Consider the following 17,758-nt stretch of genomic DNA (forward strand, 5'->3'; position numbering starts at 1 on the left):
AACCCACAACCATTCACGATTCACGATGGTGCACTTCACGATTCGTAATTTGTGATTAGTGGTTCAGATATATACGTGATAAGCAAAGGAATGGAACAAGCTATTCACGGTTGCAAAAAGTGGTGTCAAGATTACACAACGCACGAACAATGTACAAACATCAGGCTAGTGATGACAAGCGAGTAGATTTAGTACAAAGTGTGGTCGGGCAGGCTGTGGCTGAGGAGCACGTTCCTCAGAGTTTGATTCCAGTCCAGATGGTCGCAACACCAAAGGTGAGATCCTCCCAGGCACCGGCGACATCTTCGCTTCCTGCCGCACTTCCAGACTCTGCAGGGAAGCCGAGATTTGTTGCTGTTGGCGAACCAGGCAGGTGGAAGCCGGCATCCTTCATCATCCTTGCAAACTGAGGCTGCGTCGGGAAGCGCTCAATCGACTCAACTAGGTATTGGTACGAAGCACGGTCGCCCGCCAGCATCTGGCCCAGCGGAGGAAGCACGTTAAAGCTGTACTGCTTGTACGCCTCTGCCAGGAAGGGAATGTTCACTTTACCGAACTCGAGACAGCTGAAGACCCCTCCCGGCTTGAGGACACGGTAGGCTTGTCGAAGAACCTCGTCGATGTGGGTGCAGTTGCGGATACCGAATGCGATGGTGTACAGATCGATCGACTCATCCGGAATGGGCTTGCTCTCCAGTGGAGGAAGATAGGGATGTTTGCTGTTGGGACCTCGCACGGGTTCGGCAGGCACTGACATGCTAGAATCGAGCTGTTCAGCGTTGCCCAGCTGGAAGCTGACTTGTGGGCCGCCCCAGTACATGGTCTGCTTGAACCGCTTTTGGCCCTCTTTGAGCATGCTCGGGTTGATGTCTAGGACTGTTACGTGCGTCTCGCGGTCAAAGTGCTTGGTCCTGGCGTGATCGAGAATGCGCAGAGCGATATCGCCGGTGCCTCCGGCTACATCGAGAACCTTGATGCCGCCACGTGGGTCGAGCTTGGACACAAAGTGATCCTTCCACAGTCGATGGATACCCAATGACATGGCATCGTTCATTACGTCGTACTTGGACGCTACCGAGGAGAAGACCGAGGCTACCATCGACTCCTTTTCCTCTTCGGCCACCGTCTTGAAACCGAAATGCGTCTGCTTGTGGTCCGATGCTGATCCATCCATTCCAAAGGTTGCAGCAGGCCTTGAAGAGGAGAACGCGTTGGTGGACGAGGTGGAGGCAGAGGAAGCATCGTTCTGGTGTGGCGAGAAAGAGCCCGTGGGTGGTCGATCGGATCTGTTGTAGGGGGTGGAAGCAAACGTGCGCGAGGATGTAGCAACTGACTGACGGGGGGCGCTGGAGGCAGCCGACAGTGTCGACCTAAGCGCGGAAAGTGTGTATCTTTGAGCGACCATTTCGACGATCTGTGAAGCGGGAAACAGCGAGCACTACAAAGACCAGTTGGTGTAAGGCTGGAACCAGACGATGCCGCTGGTCACAATCATGAATGTTGGCATCTGCCTACGAATCTGGAAGGCGGAGCTGTGTCTCGTGTCTGGCGCTTTGGCAATCTTCTCGTTTGGCGAAAAAGCGCAGCCAACAGTCACGGTGTTGAATGGTGAGAAACGTGAAATACTCGTGACTTAACTTACAATTTCCTCCCTTAGCATTCCATCTCCCGATTCGCGATTTGCGTTTTGCCGATTCGCCCATCTGAACCGAAACCAGGGTGCGTAAAAGTTGACTGTGTGCACTCGTGACTTTGTGCTTCGTGATCACAAAGGCTGAGTGTCGGATCTTCCAAAGCACAAAGGAATGGTTAACGGGGAACTTCAACTCGTAACTTGTTACCTTGCGGCATCTTCGACACAGTTGGCCTGCTTAAGTGATCCTTGCACCGTCCCATTCTCATTCCGAACCGATCAAAGACATTGTCAAGCACGGCACGGAGCGCTCGATTCCTTACACAGTCCTTCTCCGCGTTGCTGTCATTGACAGCTGCTGACACACACAGCTCGTCCTCTGGCGGCTCCCATCCAACCATCCTTAATCTCAATCCGAGGCAGTCACCATCGTCACTTCTTACACCAAAGCATCCATCAACGCTCGACGGAACCAAACATGCCGGCATTCTTGTACACGGAGGCCGAGGCATCCGAAACCGAAGCCAAACATTTACTATTGCGTCAGGTTGCCAAGGATGTCACAGTGCGTCTTTCAGAGCCGCTCAAGGTCGCAGAGAGCAGACTGCATACCAATTTGCTGTCCATATCTAATGCTACTGGTCTCGCTTTTGCTGCCACCAACTCAGGCTTCTCTGTGCTTCGACTCACCGACCTCAGATCCTTCTTTACCTCGGCAGCACGCAACTCTACGCCAACGTTGGATCAACCCTTGCGCTCAATAGAGACCGCCGAGGCAATCTCCATTGCATCGCTGCCTACTTTCATCACTTCCGCCAACAATCACTCTGCCGTGCTCGTTGGATTCCAAAACGGTGTCATCGCAGCATGGTCCACCTCTGGCCTTGCTGATGGAACTAAGCTCGATCCGCTCTTTGTTCTTCAGCCTCCTTCTCCTGGCCTCCCTCTCATTGATCTGGCTCCCAACCCCTCTGATCGCCCCGAACTTGCCGTCGCACTCTACCGTCACGCTGGCACGCCAGGTATTGACTCAGGTACACCCATCATGCTGAACCTCAACACGGGCTCTTTTGGTGCTCAGCTCGACGCCACAGGTTCTCGTGCTACCGCTATATGCTGGTCTGTCAAAGGAAAGCAGGTGGCTGTGGGACTCGAATCAGGTGAAATCGTTCAAGTCACCCCAGAAGGTGAACCAAAGGATCGCATAGCCAAGCCAGAATCTCTCCAAGCATCCTATTATGTTACCGACCTCCGCTGGCTCGAAAATCACGTCTTTATCGCAACCTACAACCTTCCCTCCTCGGGTTCAACCGACGATGACCCTGAGCATTCCTACGAAGTTTATACCATCCTCCGAGATGCTAAAGCTGCGCAGATCACACTGGCCAAGATGCCCATCGATCCCGCTCCGCCCTATGGTGACACCTCTCGACCCGGCACCCGCTTTGCTGCTTGGCTGAGGAACTGGGACCCCTCCAAGCATTTGGTGTTTGTTGCCAGTGGACCAAGTACAGACGTCGGTCTCATCTCTTGCTCTTCCAGCGATACAGGCGCTGCTGCTTGGTCCACTATCGAGCTCGAAGAGACCTCCAAACCCATCCTCCCCTTCTCTTCGGTCGACGAAACCTCCGACACTGCCCCTGTCGCTATCGATTTTGACCTCACGTCAACAGACGAGGTCGATGATCCGAATGCCGTGGCTCGGGGTGATGGCAAAACAAAGATGTCTGCCGTTCCCATTCTCTATGTCTACACCTCGGACGGTGTTTTGCTCGCCTACAATGTCATCAACACACAACAACCATTTCCAGGTATGGTGACGCCATCCACTACACCAGCACCCTCGGCAGTGGCATCCGCTTCTAGCACAGCTGCAGCCTCAATACAAGCACCCGCGCAAGCATCATCAACACCAGCTCAGTCATCACCTGCTTCATCGCCATTCGGCTCGGCCTCCGCCTTTGGTCAGCCTTCTGTGTTCGGTCAATCGTCCGCCTTCGGTTCCAAGTCTGCCTTTGCATCTTCGGCGACGCCGGCTTTTGGTCAGTCTTCAGCATTCGGATCCACTTCAGCCACCACTTCTCCGTCGCCGGCCTTTGGTGGCGCTGCTTCCAAGCCTTCGAGTGGCTTTGGCTTTGGCGCATTCAGCAGCGCGGCCAACAATGGTAAGCCCACATCCGCCTTTGGTTCGACTGGCTTTGGCTTCGTATCTGCTCCCACTGCCAATAAGGACGGCGCCAAGTCGAACACCACTTCCGTTGATGCGCCGAAGAATGACACGTCCGCCACGACTGCCAAAGCCCCAGCGTCTGCATTTGGTGCCAGCGCCTTTGGTGCAAAGCCGGCTGGCTCTGCGATTGGCTCCTCATCCCCCGCTCCCGTCTCAACCAGTACTGCCGCACCTTCCGCGTTTGGTTCTCCTGCGTTCGGACAAGCAGCGACAGGACCCGCTTTCGGCCAGTCTTCAGCATTCGGACAGACTTCAGCACCTGCTTTCGGTTCGTCGTCCGGCTTTGGCTCCACCTCTGCTTTTGGCTCTACCTCTGCCTTTGGTGCCAAATCCGCATTTGGCTCTGCACCGGTATCATTTTCATCGTTCGACTCAAAGACAGACGCTTCCTCTTCGACGAACTCTGGCTCCGCCTTCGGAGGCTTTGCCACCAAATCCGGCAACGGGTTTGAATCCTCTGCGAGCCCGTCTTCCACATCTGTCTTTGGAAATGGTGGCAAACTGGAAACCAAAAGCACCGATCCGCCAGCTGGTCTCTTTGGCTCAAATGCCCAGAAGTCTGCCCCCTCCCCTGCATCCGCCTTCGGCTCTTCAGCTTCGACATTCGGTCAAGGGTCCTTTTCTGCTTTTGCTGCCAACAAAGCTGCAGAAGACAAGGACAAAGGCGCCAAAAACAGCGAACAAGTGTCAATTGCAAACGGCAAAGCTGGTACCAACAGCTTCTCGTTTGGAGGCCTCGGTGGCATGCTTGATAGCAGCAACGACTCAGCCGTGCTGTCGCGACCACCGTCGAAACCAGGTGCAGAGTCGGATCAGGAGGTTTACGGACCCGCGAGCACGGATTCTAGCCTCAAGCCAGCTGTCCAGACGCCAAAGAGCGATGCTGGCTCGACTTTGTTTTCATTCGATCCTTCTGCCACCGTCAAGGTTGTGGATGATGTTAAAGCAACGTCGACAAATGCTTCCACATCGCCATTCAGCTCTTTCAAGCCCGGTCTCAACGCAGGAGCGTCTTTTGGCAGCCAGCCGTTCTCCTTTGGCAACGCCAAGCCGAACCCGCCTGCGCTAACACCAAGCTCGTCCTCTACTTCGAACACCTCTACAGCTAGCAAAACTGACGCTGCGTCAAAGCCAGAAAGCGACGGGAAAAAGCCGTCTGCATCAATCGAGCCTGTCGGTGCAGAACGTGTGCCGGTCGAGCCCGCGAATGCTACGACAAAGCCTGCTTCCTCGCCCTTGCAAACCCAATCCGGCTCGGGCAACAACCAGGTAACGCCTCCAGCCAAAGAGACCGAAGCAAAGTCGGCATCTCCTACTCCCTTCTCCTTTGCATCTGGCGTCAACACCTCAAGCAGCGCTTCGCCATCATCGCCTTCCAACTTCGGTGCAACTATGCAGACCAAAAGCAGTGCTGAGGAAGGAAAGGCAACTCAAAAGGCTGAAACAAATCCGAGCTCGTCATACTCATTTGGCAACAATGCTACCACGGCTACCGCATCATTGACGGAGAAACCCTCCAAGTTCGGTGACTTTGGCAGCTTTAGCTCTGCTCCAGCCATAAGTGCACCCCACAGCAAAGACGCCCTTTCTTTCTCTTTTTCACCCTCAAATAAGTCTCTGCCACCTGCTAGCTCCGCAGCTCGGTCGACAGCATCACCCAATGCTCTTAGCACTACTGCATCTGCGAGCTCCTCTCCTGCTGCTACGTCTGATAAGACCACGCCGGCAATCCTCTTTCCGAGCAGTGGGTCTTTCCTCGGTTTCAGCTCAAGTACGCCTCGAAGTAGCTCGCCTCTCGCCGCCGCACCTTTCAACAACACCGATGAGGCATCCGAGAGCTCTTCTCAACATAAGCCTGCACCTGCTGCCAGCGCCAGCAACTTGCTCTCGTTTCAACGGGATTCGAACAAGCCTTCTTTCGGCACATCAACATTTGGTGCCAAACCGCCCTTGGTCTTCCCTGGATTGTCGTCACAGAATCAGCCCACTAAGTCATCGGACTCAGCCAAGGCGACGCCTGCCACAGCTTCGACCCCGTCACTTGGGGGTTTCGGATCCTCGCCTGCAAAGACAGCGCCGCTACCCACAACCACACCTGCCCCCGCCCCTGCCCGCAAAAGTGTTCAAGAGCGCTTGGAAAGCCCCCTGGTCGCTGGACGAACGCCTCAGTTGTCTTCATCCAACAATGAAGGTCCTGCCAAAGTCAGCGAGAGCGGAATTCAAGGAGAATTCTTGAAGTCCTACCTCGTTCTCACACAGGAACTCGACGTTCTCCGCTCCAACGTCGACCAATGCGCCAGCTTCCTCGCCGATCTTCGAGAAGCTACTGCTCGTCCTCAGTTTGTCGATGACTTCGCCGATCCTTCCAAGTGGTCTTTTGGCGACCTACCAAAGATGCTGTCGCTTGCAAGGTCGCTCCGACCCTTGACTCAGCAGATCGAAAATGACGCCGCTTCGCACAAGCGCAAAGTTGCCGAGCTGCAAAGTCTTCAGCTCAAGACAGAGGCCAAGAGAGAAGAGGTCACGCGTTTCATCCGCGCTCGCAGTGATCCCGAATTTGCCAAAATTATCCGCATCAGACAACTGGGTCCGGAGCACGTGGAGAACCAGAACAAGCTGCGCAAAGCGAGCCAAGTCGTTCGCGACCGCATAGTCGAGCTCGACGAATACCTGACAGCGCTCAAGGACAAACTTCAGCATGCAAAAGCAGGCCATACAGCGCTCAAGGCACCTACTCTTGACTCGGTCGCGAGAGCCTGCCGCAACATTACCGCTCGTACTACGGCGGTAACATTGGACCTCGACAACCTCGCACTTGAAATGGACCTCATGCGGCCGGCTCAGGATCACACGTCTCGCGAAGCCGAACTCGCTTTTTCGCGTTCCGCGTCGGTTATGAGCGGCATCGATGATGGTGAACCTCTGAACAATGTGGGCAATCTGATGCACGCGTTGCCTGCCGCCGCCACGCTCAGATCCGCCGACGAAATCACACGCGCTGAGCGTGTCAAGAGCGAAAGCGTCGCTGTCTTCGTCAATGCACGCGAGAAGCCGATCCTCAACACGAGAGCCGTGCCTGGTTCTCAACAAGCGAATAAGAAGATGGCCAAGCCAATGCAGCACTCAGATCTTCAGATCGCATTTGCGAAGGGACCGGTGCATCTTGGCAAGCGTGCTCCTCCTGCAGTTCGCAGCGCCTCTGTCATAACAGCTTCGCCAGTGCCTGATGGCGCAGCGAACGGTGCCACCAAAGCGGTGGAAACGGACCAAATTGCTTCCGTTACCAAGAGCGTCCCTGTGCCAAAGCTGTCTGAACCTCCTCGTACAGCGTCGTCAACTTCTCCTGTTTCCGCGGCAGCTTGTGTTGAATCAAAAGCCGACCCGTCCATGTTTGGATCCCGCAGTGCTCCGGACCCTTCGTCATCTGCAAGTGCTACTGTTCCTCCTCAAAAGCAAAGCGAACCAATGACGCCGCTCATGTTCGGCGGATTCGACTCACCCGCCGCGGCCCATGCAAAGGCTCCGGCCAAAGCTTTTGCAGGGTTCGGGTCATCGCCCGTAGCTCCTCCTGCCACCACAGCAGCTGCTGCACCTTCGATTTCAGCTCCAAAGGCTGCCCCTCCTTCTCAGCCATTGAGCTTTGGAGGATTCAGTCAGCCTTCTGTCTCCGCACCCAAGCCTGCTACAGCAACCTTCGGTGGCTTTGGCAAGCCGTTGGCGCAGAAAATGGATTCGCCTACGGCGGCAGTCCCAGCAGCTTCAAGTCAAAAGATCGTTGCATCCTCGAGCTTCAGTGGCTTCAGCTCGCCTGCTCCAGCCTCATCCAAGTCCACCTCCACTCCGTTTGCTGGCTTCGGATCCACAGCCACCCCCCCAGCGTCTGCCGCTCCACCGGCCAAGTCTCCGTCCACATCCACACGAGGCGCCGCTGCCAGCACTTCAGCTTTCGGCAAAGCGACACTGCCCACGCTCAACTTTGGCAAGCTCAGCTCTGTACCCGCGGGCATGTTTGATCTACCCGCGAAAGACAATACGCCGTTCCAGCCGGGAGCGCGTGCGACTAGTTCAAGCACGAGCAGCATTCGCAGCTCTCACACGAGCAAGTCAAAGTTCAGGGGTACAGCCGTGCAGCTTCCACCTTCTTCGAGTGGAGGAGAGCGATCGGATGCGGGCGCGGGGGCTTCGGTCAAGGCTACCTCGGATTTCTTTGCTTTGCCTCCACCACCGAAAGCTAAGGATGGCTCGACAGCGGATGCTCCCTCCTTCAAGGGCTTCAGCGGATTCGGTGTGGGTGCCGACAAGGCTGCGCCCAAGGCCGGTGCTCCTCTTACGGCTGCAGGCGGCATTTCTACCTTCAACTTTGGCGATCTCGGAAAGAAAATCGGAACGGCCGCTGGTTCCTCTTCAGCGAGCGAAAACTCGACGTTCAAGATTGCTGATCTGGAAAAGAAGCACGAATCACCTGCAGCAGCCGGAGACTCGAACAAGACGGTCGCTGCTCCGCCTTCTTCAGCCACTCCATCTTGGCAGCCTGCCGCGAGTGGGTTCAGTCTTGGCGATCTCGGCAAGAAGAACGCTGAATGCGCCGCCGTTCCGCCCTCGTCAGGTCAGCCGAAGCAAACCTCATTTGCCCACTTCAGCTTTAGTGACGCGGGCAAGAAGTCCGAGCCTGCAAAGCCGGCCGCTGGTGGGTTCAGCTTTGGAGATTGGAGTAAAAGGGCGGACGAGACAGAAGGAGGCGCGTCAGCTCAAGCTTCTGAGAAACATGTTGGCTTTAGCTTCGCTCCTGCTGTGTCAGATAAGCCGGCAGCAGAAGAGAAGGCGGTGGAAGACGAAGGCAAAGATGAGAAGGGGGGTAACAGTGCTAAGGCAGACACCGCAGAGAAGTCAGAGAAGCCAACAAAAGACAAGAATGAGGAAGAGGAAGAGGAAGAGGAAGCAGAATCTGAGAAGACAGACGCCAAATACACCAAAGATGAAACGCTGCCCGACCCTTCCACATTCAGTTTCTGCAAGCCGTCCGAGCCACGAAACAAGGAGCCCTTGGTGGAATCGGTATCCGAGTCGCACACAGCCGCGTCCACGCCTGCTGCTAGGCCTGTAACCACCTTCAGCTTCGGCGCAGCTTCTGATGGCGCGGAGGAAAACCAGAAAGACGGACAAGCAGTGAACGACAAGAAGGATGATGCAAAGTCTGCAACGTTTTCGGCTTCAAATGGTGCTGCAGCGCCACCAATGGATGCTGATGTTAGCTACCCGCCCAAGGCTAAGTCTTGCACTGCAGCCGTTGACGACAAGTCCACGGCGGACAGCACAAGTGCGACCTCGACTACGACCACAACGTCAGCATTCAAGTTCGCACCCAGCAAACTGAATCCGTCTGCATCAGCGGCTTCGGCATTCAGCGCATTCAAGTCGAGTCCTGCGTTTGGCTTTGGTGCCTTGTCATCGCCCAAATCCACAGACAGCTCTAGCAATACGGTCAATGCGTTCAGCTTTGCACCGCAGACCGCCACGCCATCCGCTAAGCCTGCATTTGGCAGCACATCCGCCTTCGGCACAACCTCGAGTTTCGGCATGACATCCTCGCCCTCTGCCGCATCCATTTTTGGTAGTCCATCAGCCTTTGGCACCACTTCCAGCTTTGGCGCATCACCATCTACAAACAGCACGAACGACAAGGTCAAATCAGCCTTTGGAGCCGGAGCAGGTTTTGGCGCTTTTGCATCGAGCAACAAGACGAGTCCTTTTGCAAGCGCAGCAAGGTCGAACGGTGAAGATGGAGACAAGAGCGGTGGTTCATTGTTGTCGAGGTTGAGTGGGAAGCCGGAGCAGGTTGCGTCTGATGATGATGGAGGAGAGGAGGAGGAGGAGGAAGTTGAAGAAGAAGAAGATGATGATGATGATGCAGACGACGATGGGGAGGAAGAAGACGAGGATGAAGACTACGAAGATGAAGACGATTACACGGACGAAGAAGACTACGAAGATGAAGAAGTCGGGGTTGACGTTGATGATGACGACGTCGATAGTGGTGTTGGGCACGACGAGGAGGCTGGTGGTGACTCGCTCGAGGAGTCGGCCGTTCACGTCGACAAGGCTGATGCGCAGGACGCAGAGCATCATGATGTTGCCACCAGAGAGGCAGAGGACGGAGCAAGAGATGAGGCAGATGAAAGCTTTGAGCCCGACGAGGACGAAGAGGAAGGACTCTCAGCAGTCGAAGAAGAGCCTGAAGAGGAGGAGGATCCAGTTGCAAGGAACGTGGACAAATCGGACTGATCTCATCATCCTTTCTCCAATCGCGTCCACACCTTACTTGTCAATCGCTGATCGCCCCAGACCCAATACATGTCTTTCACACGCTCATTCGGCGATGACTGCAGTACGTCACACACGTGTCCATGCATTTCGAGATCCGAAGAACATGTTTTTGGTAAGTCATGCTATTGTAAACCTAGGAATCACCGTGGCATCATCAGTCCTCCCTGAGAATCAGACCAGCAGCGCCCATGCCGAGTCCAATACACATGGAGACGACGGCGACCTTCTGCTGTCTCCTCTCCAACTCCTTCAATGCGGTAACGACCAACCTGGCGCCTGTAGCACCGAGAGGGTGACCAAGAGCGCAGGCACCGCCGTTGACGTTGACCTTTTCGGGGTCGAGGCCCAGCTTTTCGACACAGTAGACGTACATGCTGGCGAAGGCTTCGTTGATCTCGAACAGATCGACCTCGTCTTGCTTTACGCCGGTCTGTGCGAGGAGAGCTGGGATGGCCGAGCTGGGACCGATTCCCATGATTCGTGGTTCGAGACCAGTAACAGCACACGAGACGTACTTTCCGAGCACTTTCAGGCCGAGCTTGTTGGCGAGCGAACGACGCATGAGGATGACGCCAGCAGCGCCGTCGGTGATCTGCGAAGCGTTACCCCCGGTGGTGTTGGACGGTGCCCACTGAGGGAAAGCCGACTTGATTTTGCCGAGTGATTCGGCCGTCGTTCCGGCACGCGGTCCCTCGTCCGCGCTCACTACTGTCGTCTGTTTCGCACCGTCCTTGCCAACAGTGGGGACGGAAATGGGGAAGATCTCGGCATCAAATTTGCCCTGCGACTGCGCCTGAATCGCACGCAGGTGAGAACGCGCCGCATACTCGTCCATCTTTGCGCGCGAAATGTTAAAGTCTTTGGCGACATTCTCCGAGGTCCAGCCCATGGGCATCTTACAGTCGTCTGCCTCCTGGCTGACCCTGCTCAGTTCCTCTGAGATGACCGTGGGTCGCTTGGGCTGTGTCGACATGTGTTCGATACCACACGCCAGACCACACTCGATCTCACCAGCCTGGATACCGTTGGCGATAGTGCGGATCGCCATGAGACCAGAAGAGCAGAATCGGTTGACCACAATCGCCGGCGTCGTGTTGGGAATCCCGGCAGCGAGAGCGGCAGCACGCACGTAGTAGGGCGCCTCGTCGTTGTGCACATTTCCAACCACGATGTCTTGAATGAGAGCCGGGTCGATGGCGGACGAAGCAATGAGCGATTTGAAGAACTCGTAGCAAAGAAGGTCGAACTTCGAGTCCTTCATGGATCCCTTGTAGGCTTTGGTGAAGGGCGTACGTCCGGCGGCGACAATGACAACGTCCGAGTCGTTCTTGACCATGTGAGCGTGCAGACCCTTGCCTGACCACGAGCGTGGGTCGAGATGCGAAGCAAGCTGAGTGATTCGCTGAGCCATTGTGAATAAATGGTGCTGTGTCGAGGAGTAAGGGACAGAGTGGGTACGGCAGAAAGAGGTGGGAGTAACGGTGAGAGAGCTTCGAGCAAGGAAGAGTGTGTGGAAGGGTATATATCTGTTGGCTGCGCCGTTGTGGAGAAGACAGCCGAAGATGCGGGGAACAGGGAGGACAGCAGCCAGGGGTTTTGAGTCAGGCTGCGCAGCTCAGCTCCGGACCTGCAAATTGCCGCTCCCACCGGTTCGGTTGAAACCTTAGAAGATCCTTCTCGCCATTTCGTAAATATCTGTTCTGCTCGACCACCGCTCTCCTTCCACGGTAAAAAGCCCGACATTGACAGCGAAACATCTCATTCAAGCCATACACAATAATCATCGTACGAGATATGATCCACCCCCACGACCGGCCGGAAAGATGCAAAGATGGGTGCAGAGAAACCGGTATTTCTCTGAGGAAACGCTGTGCTTGGTTGGAGTTTCCTTTTCTTGGTTCAAGCCGTCTTTACCGAAATTCCAGCCTGTCGCGCGGTTGGCTTACCGTGATTCGGCTTTTCCCGTCCGAATGCTAGCCTTGTTACTTTGCACTTTCGTGCGAATCGTGAACATTCCATTTCGCTGTTTTCAAATTCACGATCAGCGGCTGACCATGCTCGTCCTTTGCTTCGTTTGTTCGCATTGGTGAGCTGTGCAGCAATCACAAATGATGCTCCGACATGATCATCCCATTCACTGAACAGACATGGTCGAACACGCTCAATGCCCTTTTCTGGCGTTGTACCTTAAACGGAAGGCCAACCAACTAGTTGAGGACATCGTCTGGACAGTGAACAAAATGCGATATTCGTGATTGTATTTGTGATTCGTGATTGCCAGGCAAGAAAAGTGTTCCCAAAAAGGGCTTCGTAAAAGAGCGCCAAAATTGACTGAATTTTATTATATATGCCCTCAACCAAGCTTTCTGGACTTGACCAAATGCGACGAGATACCCGACGCTTCTCCTCCATATCCTCCCTGGAGAGAGGACTGACCACCTTTGAAAACAGCTTGGCGAGAGCCGAGCTTCTTCTTTGCCTTCTCGTACTTGAGACGTTTCTTGACACGCGGGTTGCGCGATGTCTTGGGACGGTGCGGTGTGAGGCCCTTGTTCTTTTCGATCTGACGAGTGATGCCACGGTGTTCGCCGTCTTCCAGCACGTCGTCCTCCATGAGTGCGAACCTTTCGGCGTTGCGTGCTTCGTCGTACTCGGCCTTTGCTTCGACGCGGGCGCGTTTGCGCGAGGATGCGACCAGGTCGTAATAGTCGGCTGCGTCGTCATCACCGTCGTTGTCGTCATCGTTGCCAAGACGAGGCTTAGCAGACGCGTCCATGGGCTGACCCATAACGTCGCGCCAGTCCTTCTCATCTGCATCTCCCCATCCATCCTCGTCATCCAGCGCAGTCTCCTTGCCCATACCGCCATTGAGCTGTTGTTGCAGCTTGGCCTCTCGGGATGCTTTGGTCGCCTCGACACCAGCTCTACTTCGTTCACGGTCGCGGTACGGAATGTCAGCGTCGCCCGATTGGCGTTCCTTGGCTGCCTTGGAACGCTGCAGCGCTTTGCTCTCAATGGCAGAGGCGTGGAACTGCAGTGATCGCTTCCTCGCCGCCCGCTCAGCCGATTCAATCGAAGAAAGCCCCGACAATTCGCCCAAGGTCGCGTCTTCGAAGTTGGCGTCGTCGGCAGACACCGCGAATGGATTTCTGGCAGCGGTGTTAGCACCGCTGCCCTTCTTTTTAAGCTTGACTTGCAGCGTCGGCTCATCGTCTAGATCGGCCAAACCAGCTGCCAATGGTGCGACAGACTCCACCTTCTTTGCGTGAGCTGCCTGCTTTTTCATCTTGTCGATGCCGGCGCTCTTCTTTTTCTTCTGCTTGGGCTCAGTGGCCTCCACATGGTCTTGATCGTCGTTGTCCGCGTTGCGCTTTTGCTTCTTTGCGTTCTTCTTGGCTTTGACGGGTGTGACATTCTCTTTGCCGCTGCTTGCGACGGCATCCGCCATGAGATCTGTCAACTCGTTTTCGTCTAGATCGCCAAGGTCGTCATCTTCACTGCCTTGGCTGAGCATATGCATGTCGTCCATCTCGTTGGGGGAGAGACCACCATAGCTTGCAGATATGCGGAGTGGATCAAAGGTCAGCCCGAGATCCTCCATGACGCTAAGGCCTTGTTTGAGTCGCATCATACGCTGCATCACCGGGTGTGTTCGTAGCTTGGCAGGCTCGGCGGCGAATTCGGGAGAGGCGCGAAGGTGGAAGTAGAAAGTCATGGTAGTAATGTAGACAGCGAGCGTCTGATAGTGGACGTGTTTCACTTCCAGACTAGCGTGGTTCGGATGCTCTGCCATCGTCTTTTTCAGCGATTGGTCGACTCGTCCAAACTCTTCGAGCATATCAGCGTATTCGCCCGCAAGCGCCACAGCCTCAGGGCTCATTTGTTGTAGCTTGACCAGAAGGGCCCGACGAGAAGATTCATCTGCTGGTCCTGCGGTTACGCCGTTTGTCGAGGAAATGGACGTGCTGAACTCTTTGTCGATCGAGGAGGGCAAGATACTGCTATTATCGTCGTCGAATTCTCGCCTCCGTTGTTCCCGCGAAGCGTCCTTAGCAGATTTGGCGAGTTGGCTGTCGGCATCGTCGCCGCCGATACCAAAGTCCGAATCATCCATAGCACTACGGCTCTTCTTCTGCAAGCGCTTCACTTCTTTGAGCTCAAGCTCGCGTGCCTGCTCCTCGTCGATTTCTGAATCCGAGTCTATGGCATCGAGGTCGTTGGTGTTGTAGTAGGCTCGCTTGTTAACGCCCCAGCCTCGGTCGTTTTCGTGCAGCTTTCGTCCATCCTCCTCCTGGTCCTCTTCTTCATCATCATCAAGGTCAACATCATCGTCGGAAGATACCACAATATCGGCCTTCTTCGCCTTTCGAGCCTGTCGAGCCGAGTAAGCCTGATCGTCTTCGTACGCATCTTCCTGATCTTGCTCGTGTTGTGACTCGGATTCTTCATCCTCGTCAGAGGGGGCCTCAGCAACGCCCAAGACTTCGCGATTGTTAAGGCCAACGTCCATGTCATCGTCCGAGGCACCAGCGGCACGATCGTAACCGTCTAAGAGAATCTGATCGCGGCTAGCCTCAAAAAGATCTTCGTCATCCTTGGGAATGTCATCGTAGCCAGCGGAGCGGCTCAGCGAGCCTGAGGCATCACCGCCGCCGCTGCTTCGGCGGCCCTTTGCGCCTCGACGTCCGGCCATGCTGTAAAGTTGCCAAACAAGGTTGAGATGGTGATGGAGAAAGCAATGCAAAGCGTAAAATGGTCGGCGAGTTTGACTTCGCAATTAGCGGTTGTGATATTTTCGTGTCGGCGGACCCTTTTCCTTCGCCGCAGAGAGAGCAGCTCAAGATTTCAGTAGAGAGCGTTGCAGCAGCTGCAGGGCAAGAAAAAAAATAGTAAGGTGTCAGCATTAGTCATTCGCAAAGTGGAGTTGCACATTCAATACATTTTCGTGATTCTTGGCCTGGAGGTTTTTTTTTTGGTGGCCGTGATGCAGCTACGGGCAGCCAGAATTCGTGAATCTGAACCGAAAACCATTGGAAAAGAATCACGAATGTTGAGCAAGTCAGGGTCTTGCTGCCCAGAAATTTTTGTGCTGGAGAGGCTGTCGAGATGCAATCAGGTGGGTCAAAGGTGCAAACCACAGCAATATGATGGCTCGATCCCAGGATCCCCTTCTGGCCTTCCTTTCTTCCTTCCTCGTTCACACAGTCATCCCAACGCCTTCTCCTCCGCTCCCTTGCCGTGCTGCTTTGCGGGGTACAATCAAAACCGGTGACGTACAATCATGCCTACCACGAGGACAGGTCGACAGAGCTCGCCGAGCAAGGACCACGAAAGTCCTTCCAAGGTGCGTGTACAGCCCATGCGTGGAGCTCGTCTACGGAGTGCTTCGCCTTTCTTTGATGGCGCAAGTACATCGACAAGTGCCGCCGTATCACAGCAGTCCTCCCATTCCTCGTCACCGGCCAAGGCCTCACCATCCAAGTCCCCTCGGGTCTCTCCCAGAAAGAAAGCGGCTGCCACATCTGCATCGCTTCAGCCCCCGGTGAGACGCTCGACTCGCTCACGCTCGCGTTCTGTCGATCCGGAACGTTTGTATGCCATCGAAGAGGCTTCCACTGCCGTCACGACACGCGTTGACTCCGAGGCGCCCGACTCGGAGGCTGAAGTGGCGCGGTCGAGTGTCATTCGATTGGATCGTGCAAGCTCTACCCATGACCAGGAAAAGGCCAGTCCCAGTCTTGCATCTATATCCGAAGAATCAGCTGCAACGCCTCTCTCAAAGGCAGAGAACGGCGCCAAGACGAGCTCCGCAAGTGACATGTTAGACGGCTACTCGGACTCGAGCTTCGATTCAGATTCGGATGACAGCTCAAGTTCCAATTCGGACGGTTCGAGCTCAGCGTCATCATCCGATGACGAGCAGGAAGATGGTTCCGTAGCCACATTGGACGAGCTTCTCAAAGCATCACAACAAGCTTACAAGAGTCGGGCTCCTGCGCCTACCACTCAAAGTCAGTTCGAGGACAATCAGGACCTCATTTCATTCAATGCTGGCGCAGACCATGCTCGAGACCTCCAGCGCTCCGGCAAGGCGATGCCTCTTGTTGTCAGAGCCAAGCATCAGATAGCCAAATTGCAAGGAAAATCTGGTAAGCAGCCCAGCTCTTTCAAAGACAAGCTTGACGAACAGATTCAGGCTCTCGACCAAGGAAAGCTCGTAACAGACAAGAAAAAGTCTAAGCATGCTCGCACTGTTCAGACCTCGACAGGTTCCAGCTGGTTCGACATGCCTGAGTTTGGCGCCTCGTCATCACGTCTAGCTGCGCTCAGGAAGCAGTCGGCAGCTGACAGTGGTCACTCGAAAGTCACGGGTGGTGATGCGCGACTCGCCTCTGCCGAGCAGCTTCGTCGTGAGGTGCAGGCGCTTCGACTGCGAAACGCACTCGACCCCAAACGATTCTACCGTGCCTCAGCCAAGAACCAGGCCATGCCTAAATTTGCACAGCTAGGCAAGATCATCGCCTCGCCGCTTGAACCCAAGGCGGTCTTGTCTCGTCAGGAGAGGGGACGCACTGTTGTCGAGGAGCTCATCCGCGACGCTGAAGCTGCTTCGTACGCCAAGCGCAAATTCGCCGAGTCACAAGCCAGCCACCGCTCCAACTATAATGGCCGTTCCAAACCTCCTACCAAGAAGAAGCGAACATGAAATTTCTGCCAACGTATCCCTTGTTCCGTATCAGACTTGCTATTTTGCACGATACCCTCCTGACGACAACGACCACTACACCACCGACAATAACAACCACCCCTGCACCTCTTCCGCATCTCGTAGCACACTCGTCCCAGCATGCACAAGCTTCCAGTCCTCCCGACTACGTTTTTTCTCCGACATACCTCTTACTCCCTGCAATGTCATATTCGAACTACTGCAAAGCTTTCTACTCTATTTCGACTTTGTCTCAGCTCGTTCCTGGGTCGTTGATCGGTAATCGGACGCGTTGAGCTCCCGATTTCTGCTCTTTCCGATAGGCAAGCGAAGATGAGTCTGGTCAGATCCCGCTCAGACGCCCACAAGCAAGCGGAGAAAGCGAGCCGACTCGAAAATCAAATTTTTTTCACGAAACTGGTCCTCTAGAAAATTGGAATTTCGAGATTTTCCTCTGCATCCTGCCTCAAGCTCAATAGCCCGGATTCAGGTCAACTCACTCGTCAAGTCTCTGCACACACGCTGCGATTCTCGCCAGACTCAGAAACGAGCAATGCGCAAAGGTCCCCGACACGTTAGCGCCCCTGCAGACTTAAGGAAGATGTGTTCGCAGCTCAGCTCGGCGAAGACAATTTCGCAGCATTTTCTCTCATAGCCTCTCTCTCTGCCTTGCCTCTGTGCGAGAAGCTTTCGCGTTCCCTCGCGAGACACGCACAGTCGCCCAAGGACGAGCGTTTCGCTGCCTCGTTTACTGCCCTTCTGTTGATTTCCTCTTTTCCCCCCAATTCGAATTCTCCTGCCAAAACGCGTCGAGCCCTACCATCAGCTCTGCCCAGCGTGCGCTCATATTTGTTCACACTCCTCT

The 17,758-nt window shown here is 55.0% G+C and overlaps 5 protein-coding genes across 5 annotated transcripts; 2 read left to right on the forward strand and 3 right to left on the reverse strand.

Annotated features, from left to right (window-relative positions):
- Positions 1-235: 235 nt before the first annotated feature.
- On the reverse strand, positions 236-1,405 carry UMAG_01088 (putative ubiquinone biosynthesis, methyltransferase; the record flags this gene model as incomplete). Its single annotated transcript, XM_011388746.1, has 1 exon — positions 236-1,405. The coding sequence occupies one exon, from the start codon at positions 1,403-1,405 to the stop codon at positions 236-238; it is 1,170 nt and encodes a 389-aa protein (XP_011387048.1).
- A 706-nt stretch (positions 1,406-2,111) lies between these two features.
- On the forward strand, positions 2,112-10,145 carry UMAG_01089 (uncharacterized protein; the record flags this gene model as incomplete). The annotated part of the gene is made up of 1 exon (XM_011388747.1): positions 2,112-10,145. The coding sequence occupies one exon, from the start codon at positions 2,112-2,114 to the stop codon at positions 10,143-10,145; it is 8,034 nt and encodes a 2,677-aa protein (XP_011387049.1).
- A 196-nt stretch (positions 10,146-10,341) lies between these two features.
- UMAG_01090 (putative acetyl-CoA C-acyltransferase) lies at positions 10,342-11,598 on the reverse strand (the record flags this gene model as incomplete). Its single annotated transcript, XM_011388748.1, has 1 exon — positions 10,342-11,598. One exon carries the CDS (start codon positions 11,596-11,598, stop codon positions 10,342-10,344), a length of 1,257 nt encoding a protein of 418 aa, XP_011387050.1.
- A 942-nt stretch (positions 11,599-12,540) lies between these two features.
- Positions 12,541-14,880, reverse strand: UMAG_01091 (rRNA-processing protein SAS10; the record flags this gene model as incomplete). Its single annotated transcript, XM_011388749.1, has 1 exon — positions 12,541-14,880. One exon carries the CDS (start codon positions 14,878-14,880, stop codon positions 12,541-12,543), a length of 2,340 nt encoding a protein of 779 aa, XP_011387051.1.
- A 588-nt stretch (positions 14,881-15,468) lies between these two features.
- Positions 15,469-16,893, forward strand: UMAG_01092 (uncharacterized protein; the record flags this gene model as incomplete). Its single annotated transcript, XM_011388750.1, has 1 exon — positions 15,469-16,893. One exon carries the CDS (start codon positions 15,469-15,471, stop codon positions 16,891-16,893), a length of 1,425 nt encoding a protein of 474 aa, XP_011387052.1.
- Positions 16,894-17,758: the final 865 nt, after the last annotated feature.

This window comes from Mycosarcoma maydis, chromosome 2 (genome assembly GCF_000328475.2).
Source record: "Mycosarcoma maydis chromosome 2, whole genome shotgun sequence".
Classification (NCBI taxonomy): Eukaryota; Fungi; Basidiomycota; class Ustilaginomycetes; order Ustilaginales; genus Mycosarcoma; species Mycosarcoma maydis.